General features: G+C 40.3%; 1 protein-coding gene across 2 annotated transcripts in view; it reads left to right on the forward strand.

The window, feature by feature from the left end:
* The window catches only part of lmbr1 (limb development membrane protein 1), a 42,932-nt gene extending 32,030 nt beyond the window's left edge, over positions 1–10,902 (forward strand). For both annotated transcript variants that reach the window (XM_030756266.1, XM_030756267.1), the window contains 5 exons: positions 2,224–2,297; positions 2,555–2,645; positions 3,258–3,324; positions 7,491–7,652; positions 8,134–10,902. In XM_030756266.1, the coding sequence (XP_030612126.1) occupies positions 2,224–2,297; positions 2,555–2,645; positions 3,258–3,324; positions 7,491–7,652; positions 8,134–8,219 (480 nt within the window). In that variant the 3' untranslated portion in view covers positions 8,220–10,902. The remainder of the gene's footprint in view (positions 1–2,223; positions 2,298–2,554; positions 2,646–3,257; positions 3,325–7,490; positions 7,653–8,133) is intronic.
* Positions 10,903–11,319: the final 417 nt, after the last annotated feature.

Raw genomic sequence — 11,319 nt, forward strand, 5'->3', positions numbered from 1 at the left:
TATCCAAGTCACTGTGCGTTACTATTTTTTGTCATTTTCCTTAGTACAGAGATATATTTTTGCTTTCTTCTTGCGTCTCAGGGAGTGACGTCTGGCCGATGTGACAATTAAGTCCTGTTTTCAGCATGAGGACAATAATACCACACATCAACACAAACGTAAACAATGGAGGGAGGAGAGAGATGTGCATGTTCTAGCTGGAAATACAGGCACTATTTTGAGTTTGTGTCATTTAAAGATGACAATATCGAGGTTAGTTGTACACTCTGTGCTGGTGACAAAGTGCTATACTAGCTTAAAAAACACTACGTCAAATTTGAAGAAACATTTGGGGGGGGGGTTGTGCCAAAAAGTGATCGTCTGCCATAAAGTGATTTTCTGTATTTGCCATAAAATGATTGCCTGTATCTAAACAGCTGTAAATGACTGTTAATCTGTGAAACATGTGTCAAATAAATCTCTCATGAATGATATGAAGTCATCTGGAGTGAGAAACAGCATTTCTATCACAAGGTAGAAGCTGCAATCAGTTTTTGGCAAAGTGACTTTTATGTATTTGTTTTTTATCAAGGTAGAAACTGTCATTGACATTAAAAATGTCTTTAAACAGAAATCTGGTTAAGAAGGCTGCAGAAATGCAGCTGTTGAATGTAACTAATAAAGTAACTTCTAATCTAACTTAGTTACTTCTAAAATTTAGTAATCAGTAAAGTAACTAAGTTACTTTTTAAAGGAGTAATCAGTAATCGGATTACCTTTTCAAGGTAACTATGCCATCGCTGGTGTCAAACAAGGTTGTATCATGAGCAAAAACACCTTCAGAAATCTTTAGTTTCTTCTCCCACTTGTTAAGATATGTTATAGTTGGGAATTATCTGGTTGGCAGTTGGATACATGAGTAGGACAGGGCTTTGGCTACATGAAAGATGAAATCTGTTAACCATTTTTATGTTGTCTTTAAAAAAGGTACCAGAAAGTAAGAATGTGAGGCGTAGATTTGTGTGATTAAAAAGACAGACACTGACAATCTTATCAGTGCTTAAAGTGCAGTGGGTGTTGATTGACCTGCAGCAGGAAACGTAGACCCTTCACTGTAGGAACCCTCTCCTCTCTGACATACCCAAACACACAATCAGTCACTCTCTCTGCTACTGGAATGAAAAGATGAGTGGAAAGGAGGTGTACAGAAGGTGTCCTGTGCACACACATGCATGCTTATTGCAAGTGCACGTGCCATCTGAATGCATGCACACCCTCTTTCCATTAATAAATGACATCAGATTCTGTCTGCTAATGCTGCTAATTCTCTGTGTAAGAGAGAGGGGGCGCTGCACCATGGCTCTGCAGTAAGCTCTCAGGGATGACAGTTGCATAAAAAGGCATGAAACAACCTGCCAGGCTTTCCTTTTTTCTGCAGACTGTTTTACAAAACAAATCAAGATCAGAACACTTAAAGTGGGAAAGAAGAAATAAAATACAACAACAAACATGAAAAATAATAGAATTTAAAAAAAGACTGGGTTTATGCTGCACAGTTATAATCAGGTATGCTTGTTTCTCATATGACTAACTATAAGAATCAGAATTTGCAGCAAATGCTTTGAGGGGGTTTAAGTAACTTTGTGTAAAGTACTGTAGATGCCCCATTCAAGGCACAAATCCCTCGGAGGATTAGCTTTGGTGCCAAGTCCGAAAAAAGCAAATATTTGGTATTTGACAACACAGATGCTTGGTATGTGCAGTGTATGTGGATGTATGTCTTTTTCCTGCTCCACTTTCAAAAGGCCTTAGGGGTTGGGGGGGGGGGGGGGTGAGGATGGGTGAGGGGGTTCGCCTATCGTATTTGCTAAAGGATTTGTTTAGTTGTTTTTCTGTTTTTGGCATGCTTTCAGCCTGTACACTCTTCTTACCGTAAGCAATGTGCCGTTTTTGTTTGAACACCTGTTCACATATTGTATGATCGACAGTGATTTGCAAAGAGCCTCTTTCATCTTGTTCCATTCATTACTTAGCCAATTTGATTCTGTCTTTCTCAAGTGGGGAAATTCTTCATGCACCGCATACTTACTTTCCAGGTCTTCTGTAAGTGCTTGTGTCTGCAGTTGCACACAACACCAAGTGTTGTCATTTCCTGTTTTGTTTTTTTATTTGTGATCTGTTTAGTGTGAAGGCTAGTGTAAGATGTTCAATATTCCTGTTTTCCTGTTTGTCTCTCCCTTCCAGGATCGAGGCATTGGGAACACCTCTTTGTCCACATTTGGTGTGGCTCAGGCAGTGCTGGAGATCGTCCTCATGTTGTATCCTTTCAGTGACCTCCCTTTTGTCTGTGGCCAGAGTAACATGCTCCATGGCCAAGAGCAACATTGTCAAGGCAGCTTTGTTTACCCAGGACATAGTTAAGCCGGACACCTTCCGGAAAACATGTTATGTCATTTCATCACCTTTTATCATAGTTGAAAAGGTTCAGGTTTGACACATATAAAGATGACTCAAAGAAAAGCTGCTTTTTACTAGCAGCAAAGTGTTTTTGCTCCTTGATTGATTTGCTGAACAGCTACTTGATGGTGTCTTCTGTCGTTGGCTTCTACAGCCTGCGCGTCTTTGAGGGACTCACTCCCAGGAAGGATGACACAACCATGACAACGGTAAAGATGGGATAGAAAGGCAGGGAGTGGGGTGAAGTGGGGGCAAGGGTGATGAAATTGCTCCTAAGGTGCTGATGTGTTTTCCTCCTCCTGTGTTTCATCTGTTTCCTCTCTTTTTTTCTCCATTGCTCCCGTCTTCCTGCCTACTCTGGTCCTGCTGCTCACTAATGTTTTCCTCAGGTCCCCTCAATGGCCTTAGTTGATCTGTTCAATATTTGTCTGTGGGTTGCGTAAACACCAGCAAAGTGCAAGCTCTTTTCTTGTACATCAGAGGGAGAGTGAGTTTTTTGGGCGGCTGGGGTGGGGTGGGGATGGAGGATGTGTGCTCTGTTCAGCCTATAGTGGCAACTATTCACTTGGTAATGAGTTTGGGAGTGGTGAAGCTCGTTAACTAGCCATGACGCTTCAGTGAAAGGACTTGAAAGGACAATAGAGGGAACCTCGTAATGAGCAACTTCAGAGGTACTAATTGTATAATATGTGGAACCAATTTAACATCAAGTGGTGTGTATACGTGTGGGCATATGACAGCTAAAACTGTTTGTGCAATACTGCACGTTGTGTGTTGAGTGATCTGAAATCTGAGGTTTGACTATTTGGTCTTATTTGTAGATCATCGGGTGCTGTGTCTCCATCCTGGTTCTGAGTTCAGCCCTGCCAGTAATGTCCAGAACTCTGGGTGAGTATGCTGTTTTGTGTGAGTGTTTGTTTGCCTGTATTAGAGAGTGGGCATGCTGCTTTTATTCACAGCTAACTTTTGTGTACAGATTAAATGGTGTACCAATAGTTTGACAACTTAAGAAATATGCTTATGTGCTTTTTTTTTTTTTTTTTTTTTTAAAGAGTTAGTTGAGAACATTGATACCACTCTCAAGTCCACCCACTAAATATGAAGCTGTAGTCTGTTAGGTCTTCATAGCTTGAAAATGTAATACCTTGATTATTCTTTATTGTGGGCACGAACAGCTGGAGACCCAACAGCTGAGTAGTTATTCCTATTATACTTTGTAGTCCACCGCCTGGGACATGTATAGTTTCTAAATTCTAAATTCTCCCCTGACAAATATGTGTGGGGACATGTTGACGTATTTACGGACCCTTGTGCTCACTGTCTCATGAAATTCCCAGCGGAATGCAGAAAGTATAATCAAGGGTTAAAAAGAGTAAAATGGCTAACCTTGCTCTGTCTGAATGAAATGAGAATCTAGCGATTTGTTTTCTGCATTTGAAGAGGGATGCAGCAGGGACAGAGTAAACTGCACTGATAGAAGTACAGATTTTTTATTATTATTAAAAAGTGCTGCATTTACAGGAGGGATAACTATCTAAAAAAAGAAAGTGATCAACCACAACGACATTTGGTGGAATCTCTGTAATCAGTCAGCTATCATTTAAAGATGATTTCATTTTTTTGGTTAGCCTGTTTTTTTTATTATTCACATCCATTCTGGTCTTAGCCCAGATATCAATTATCCACTATTCCAGATTTTTCTGGATACACTGGAAGCACCAAGTTATTGTCCATTTCACCCAGAGACAAAGTGAACAGGCTAGTCATTGGGTTCCCAGGCTGCCACCTTTGGTGTATGGCTTTTCCTTGTTACAAGCATGTCAGAAGTTTGTGTAATAACTCTAACTGCTAGAGAAGGGATACAGAAGTTCCACACTGCAGGTTTATCCAGGAAAATGTCAGAGATAAAATGCCCTTTTTTTAGGATTGTCCCGGCTGATACGAGCACACTGTATCCTTATAATCTGTCAAATATTCCTGTCCAAAAACAGATTTTATTAATGAAAGAAACAAGATATAACATGTTCATTAGTGAGCTTTCCAAAAGCTGTTTACTGTATATATATTGTGTTACAACTGAATGATTGAAATGTGGGTTACAGATTTATCAGAGCTGTCACTGTGACCATGCCACAAACAAGAAGAAAGATTCAATCTTCCTCTCCCACAACAATTTCCATTGTTCCCACCAACACCAGGTCACAGGAGTTTAATTCTCCTAGAGTTTCACATAGTAATGTTAGAACGGAGTGCAGGGAGAATAAAAATGACAGGAGCAGCACCATCACAATGGTACTAATAAACATGCAGAGTGCAGAGCACAGCTGTTTAAATAGCACTACTGTGTGTGTGTGTGTGCAAGTATGTGTGAGAGCAACAGAGTGGGAAAATAGGATAGAGTGAGCATACAGTGACTCACTGGAAGCTTTACAAAATATCAACAGGTTCTGCTTTGTGACACTGAATGGATGAAAAGGAATAAATGCATGAGACAGAGCTGAAGAGAAAAGGCCGCCCAACACAAGATTAAAAAAAAAAAAAAAGACGTGCAAAGAGTTGAGTGTGACGAAGTGAGATGTTAAGAGACAAGAGAGGTTTTCGTGTGTTGACGTGAGGTGTTTTCATGTCAGTGGGAGTAAATATGCACTATGTAAGAGATAAGGGAATTGTACTACAGCACACAGTGTTTAATAGTGTTAGTAACAAATGGTTAGTTACACCAAGTGCACATCATATCCAGTCCCCCCCCCCCCCCCCCCCCCCCCCCCCCCCCCCCACACACACACACACATACACAGGTTCCACATGTTTGGAGGCTGGTTCTGAGTGGCTGAACTTTAATGTCCTTTTCTGTGCACACCAAGCTGCATCGCCATCAAATCCAGCTTTATTAGTGCTAATGAGTTAAGACATTATAGTTTTTACTTTTCATGGATTCATCCTTAAAACTGTGACAAAATCAGCATGTTTGCATAGCTACACATTTAGGTCGACTTAAAAGAACAGGGATATGGTGGTCTCTGCTGAGTGAAGGCAGCATCAGACTAAAGATGGAAATGCAGTGCAACGTGTTGACGGCTCTGTCTGAAATCAGGCAACAGCAGCATGATAATGTCTCCTCTTCTCTACTGACATTTCAAAGACTATCTATTTTTTTTTTTTTTTTAACCCTCAATTAGATTTTCTCAAATTACCAAACCAAGATCAAAACCTTTGGCATTAGAAATGAATTTAGCCAGACCACGGTGGCTAGCTGTATTGACTGGGGTCTCCGTCATCTCTCTCCCCATCTTTTCATGGGCAATTTTGTTAAAGGTCCTTGATGCTTGCCAAGCCGCTTGCTGCGGCTGTAAATACATCTCTCCAGACGCTGAATCGATTGCCCAGTCTGATTGATGATAGAGGTTGTGAAGATGTTACAGAGGAACTTGAATGTCCAGGGACTAGGGCTTCCTCAGTCTGATGCATGTAAATGTGATTTCTGCATACAGATAGCAAGATGGAATACAGTTATGGTGCTTGGACTTTAAATATTGATGCAGTAATTTGCTTCATCAATGTTACATGTAAAATTAACATAAGAGGAGATGATTTAATAACATTAAATAGAACTGCACACACAGGTTATTGAAAGCTTAATTATCTCTCCACAGTACTCTATGGGATGGCACAGCTAGAGTGCATGAACGCATGGATGGATAAGCAGGAAAACAAAAGGGTGTTGATGGCTTTCCAAGCTGCATGTGATCAGCTGACAGATGGTTTGAAATTGGTCTGGCAGTGTAGAGCTAAGAGGAAGCTGCAGGAGTAACTGCTCCTTTGTCTTTGTCTGAAGGAGAGATGAAGTCCACCTGCAAACCACCTTTGCTGCTATACTTAGTTCCCCATCCGTTTATGTTCCACGGGGAATAGTGCTCACAGTAACCAAGACGCAGCCAAGTGATAAAAATAAGCATCGACTCTGCCGTGCAGTGGGTCAGTGGATGTTTACCCAAGCCTGAGTGAAATCGCTTCAGTCCATATCAAAAAACGACACATGATCTTATTCATGTTTCACCAATGACAGCTGTAATAGATATTGAGGCTTCTTACCTGGTTTAAATTTGGATGATCTCCCTTCAAGGTCAACTTGCTTTGTACCTCTGGACTGCTTTTAGTGAAGTTGTTGGTTTTAAGATCGCTCCCTGAAGTCCCAATCTGACCGCTACGCCTATGCACTGCACACTGGATTTCCCTGTGTTTCAAAAAGCTGACACACAGCTGAAATATCAGTTTTGAGAAATTGTTAGTGGCTGTCACTAGAGACTCATGTCTCATCCCCAGTGATGATCCTTATCACAGAAGCTGATGCTTGTTCTGTGTGCAAATGGTGATATTGCAGATGCACAGGTGGTCGTGATGCGACTTCCACGGCAGCAGGGCTAAAAGTGGTCTAGAGGTTCACAAGGAGATGACCTTGAAGGGTACATTGGCCAAATATAAATTGTCTATAGCTTTTGAGATTTCAGTAGGCAGAGTCCTTGAACTCTGTCATCGCACCCTGTGGGAACAAGGTTATTGAAGACAGTGGAAAAATCTGATGCAGATTGGTTTTAAGGACCCAAAGGGTAACATGTCTGTTACAAGCAGTTATTGAGGGTCAAAATAGTTTTTCAAGTTGCGATTATACCTGTAATGCACATTAAATTGTTCTTTCATATTACTTTTTAACTTTTTGAAAAAAGACGGCCCTGGGGAATGACATTTTCACAGTACCTCGTAAGTTTGCTGCAGCCCCATGCTTCTGTTTTGTTTTGGAAGAATTCTTATGAACAATACTTGTCAGAAGGAGCCTTGAGAAATATGAACGTCATCTCTTTTTTTTTTTTTTCTTCAGAGTTTTGTTTATTTTGTGGAATTCAGTTGAGGAGAAAACATTTCGACTCTTGGTTATCACAGCTTTGTATGAAGAGTTATTAAAGGTCACAGTTCTGAGTAAGAAATTACACATTTTTCAATGAATGTCAGCCTAATTTCTAACCCAGTTATTTGTTGTGTGTCTCTGTCCTTCACAGGCATCACCAGGTTTGATCTTTTGGGAGACTTTGGCAGATTTAATTGGCTGGGAAACTTTTACATCGTCCTTTCGTACAACCTGTTGTTTGCAGTCGTGACAACGCTTTGTCTCGTGAGAAAATTCACCTCAGCAGTACGGGAAGAACTCTTAAAGGCTTTAGGTAAATTAATCAGCAGGGTATATGCATATCTTAATAGTTTCTAACCAACAGCTTTCAGTATATATAGTATATATCCAACAGTGCATATTCTTTCATTTGCCTCTGTTGGTCCAGCTTTAGATGTGTTGCTTCTCAGTCTCTCTGTGACTGCTCAATTTAATCCTAATTTTGTATCCGGAAAGCTGTGGTCTGAAACGTTGACAACTCCAACCTACTCAGTAGCTTCAGAGGGAAATGGTGTTTATTTCTCTCTGATAGCACGGCACGTCCAGTGTGTCATCTAACTGACATGTGACAGAAGATGAGACCAGTCCCCAAGGCTTGTGATGACAAGGCCTGTACGTTTTATACAGAGGGTGGGATAGAGCTAGAAAATGCCAGACAGAAGCACTGAGGGAGAAAAAGGACATCAATACCTCTGTCTAAGTGAAAGTCTGAGGCTTTTTAATGAGATTTTTCTGCCTTATCTCCCACTGCCCAGGTCTGGATAAATTGCAACTGTCAAACAGCCCCACAGACCCTGAATCTGGGAAGCTCTCGGCCAACGGGCATCAGAAAACTCTGTGAAAGGGATGATAGCTCAACACACACACCCCACATATACACGCGCGCACACACACACACACACACACAAATGCAGCCAAAGGGAGATTTCGACAGTACTGCCTGACTGCTGAAAGGTGAAAAGGATTGGAAGGAACTTAATAAACCCAGGCAGTGTCTGACGGATGCTGCAAATGGAGGCTGAGAGCAATTTAGCTTCGTGACATTCCATCCTCTGCGTCTCGGATGGAAGCTGGGACGAGGCCAGGGCTGAGACTGAGGATTGAAATAGACTGGCATCACTGCAGTGACCTTGAAGTTGACCTCAACCATGACTGTGACTTCAAACCACCCATCTTTTGCTACAGGGGCACCCCCCCCAATCCTCCTACAACCTTTACACCACTGCGCCACACAAAAGCAAGAAGGTAAAGCAGATGATCTGATTCACCTTTTTGCTTGATTCTCAGTTTCAAAGTCTTACATTTAGCTCTGTATTCACTAATATAAATTTCACCTACATAATTCAGTTAGACAGTTTTTCTTTTTTAAATGTTAGTGTATGTAATCTGTGTCAGTGATACATGGTGCGCTCACAGTTTTAAGGGTCTTTAATTGTAGGTTTTTGGTTGTAATGTGAACTGATACGGGCATGATGAGGTGTCAATTTGTCAAAAATGTTAAAAATAACAAAAAGTGCTTTGTGAAGCATGAGGACAAGTCATTTATTCCCACTCATCACGGCCGGTACATAAAACTGCACAGCATCAATACGGCTCACATAATATGTATTCGGCACTGTCATTCTTAATAAAAGGCCTCAAATTTTTAGCACTCGGGCTGTCATTAGTCATTTTATCTGGCTTTACTCAAGTGCGCTTTAACTTTATTGATGATGTCATTAGTTTGTATGAAGTAGGGTAAGAACTTTTTTTAGGTGCTCCAGATTTGACTTGAGCTACTCCACAAATGGGAAACTATGTGGGAGTTTTATTTCACTTCACTTCCAGTGAGCAGGTTTGAAGCTAAGGAGGAAGTTGTATTTCCTTAAAATGCTGTTATGCACATGGGAGGGAGATGTCATCACAATTTTGCTTATTCCACACCCTCAACCCCTCAAAAAAATAAAAAATAAATAAATAAAAAATTACAGGGCACAGAAATGGTCACATTTCTTTGTAAATGTTATATACACATGTACATATTACATTGTGTTTCGTACCTCTTTGGATGTAAACATTGGGCTCCCACTGAGGGTCTGACTCGCTAAGCATTCTGTATTTTGTTGTACATACGTATATATATATATTTTTTTTATAAACACCATCATCTAATGCAAACCTGTAAAGTCTTCACACAGAATGCATGAGTAAGGAAACATCCAGCTTTGTTGCTGTGAGAGAGACTTGGTGACTCAGGCCCCTTTTACATGTACTTGTATTGCTGCATAATTTTTTTTTTTTTGAACTGTGATGTTCTTTGTCTCCAGAACCACCTTAAATGCCTTATATGAAAAGCATCTTGCAGGCTTAATGTTAAGGTTCTGTGGAGTTTACGTCCATGCACACGTGTACGTGGACATTGTGAGTCTGTAGACAGTTCCACTGTGATCCCCTGTATGCCAGAGTTTCTAGTTTAAAGCCATTTCTTTTTGCCATGAATGTTCCTGTCACAGCAGCTCCATTGAGACTAGGTTAGAGTTTGATCTGATGATGGTTTTTTTTTTGTTTGTTTTTTTGCATTATGTGTTCTTAAAGCAACTAAAGAGAGAGAACAGTGAAAGGAAGAAAAAAAATTGAATTTGTATATGCAACTGAAATGGGACAGGGAATATTTTACACCAAAAATGATCTGCAATTGGATGTTGGTGCTTTGCAAAGACTAGATTCAATGGAGAAAAAAAAAATGCAACTTTCAACCATAAAACTCTCACTGACACCAACTTCTCTAATTTTGTAAATGGTGATCTGTATATCCACTCTTCTCAGTGCAAATCCAAAGTACAGCAATGTGTCTGATTTTTTTTTTTTTTTTTTTGTGTGTGTGATCAGTGCCATTTCAAGAGCGCAGGTTCTATAGTGGCAGAAACATTAGGTAGATTTTGGCATTGTTCATTTCATTTCCAGTAAAAGCCTGCTGGTCTCTAGATACTGTGAAAAACCCAAGATGGGACAAAATAGTGTGGCAAATCAAAAAAAGTTGACACTGTAACATGAGCAAAATAACAGATGGATTAGAGATTAAACTTAATCAAATTTTCTTGATCTGGGTGAATTACTCAAAATGGCTCAACCAGGAGTATTTTAAGCCACGCCATAAATGTGCTTCCATCCACTCGGCTACACACTGCAGCAGAACTGGACTCTGCAGGAAAGTGTCACACCCCTAATAAAACATCACAATCATAATCCTTGCAGTTGCTTCGGGGGTGACTGGGCCATTTTCTATTCAAGCAAGCTTTTCGTTGGTGCATTTACTGTACTTCTGGGGGGGGGGGGTCAAAAAAACTGGGAGTTGCTCTGTACTGTGGGTGAAGCAGCTTTCATTTCTGTCCATCTGTCAATCAATCCCTGCATGTAATTTTGGTACATATTTTGTGAATGTATTTTTTTTTTCTTTCTTTTTTTACAATTTCTCAGTCTGCTAAATGTAATGTTTTGCTATTTTTGATGTTTGTGTGTTTTGCAAATAAAAGAAAATGCTTCAATTTTTTTTCATTTATCACCGTGGCGTTCAGGATATCAGCGGCGGTTGGCTAATTCTGACTTAAAAGTTTACCTATGACTCGTCCAGCAATCAGTTTCTTCCCATAATAAAGGCAAAAATGTGGAAGAGTTGGATAAGAAGAATAACACCGTTGTAATATTTATGTTGTGGGTTTGGAGTCAGGATGTTATTAGCTTTGCTTAGGATAAGACTGGAAGCAGTGGAACCAACCACCCTAGCTCTGCCCTCAGATATAAAGAAAAACAGCACTCGTAAAGCTCACTAACATAATATCTCACTTGTTTAATCCATAAATAAGCAATGAAAAGAGAGCTTGTGGTTTAATGGGGAGCTATGTACTATAATTATGTCTTGTCAAACACCAGCTGCTGGTTGCCTGTTACTCTCACGGTGGCAA

The sequence above is a fragment of the Archocentrus centrarchus genome, chromosome 20 (genome assembly GCF_007364275.1).
Source record: "Archocentrus centrarchus isolate MPI-CPG fArcCen1 chromosome 20, fArcCen1, whole genome shotgun sequence".
Taxonomy (NCBI): Eukaryota; Metazoa; Chordata; class Actinopteri; order Cichliformes; family Cichlidae; genus Archocentrus; species Archocentrus centrarchus.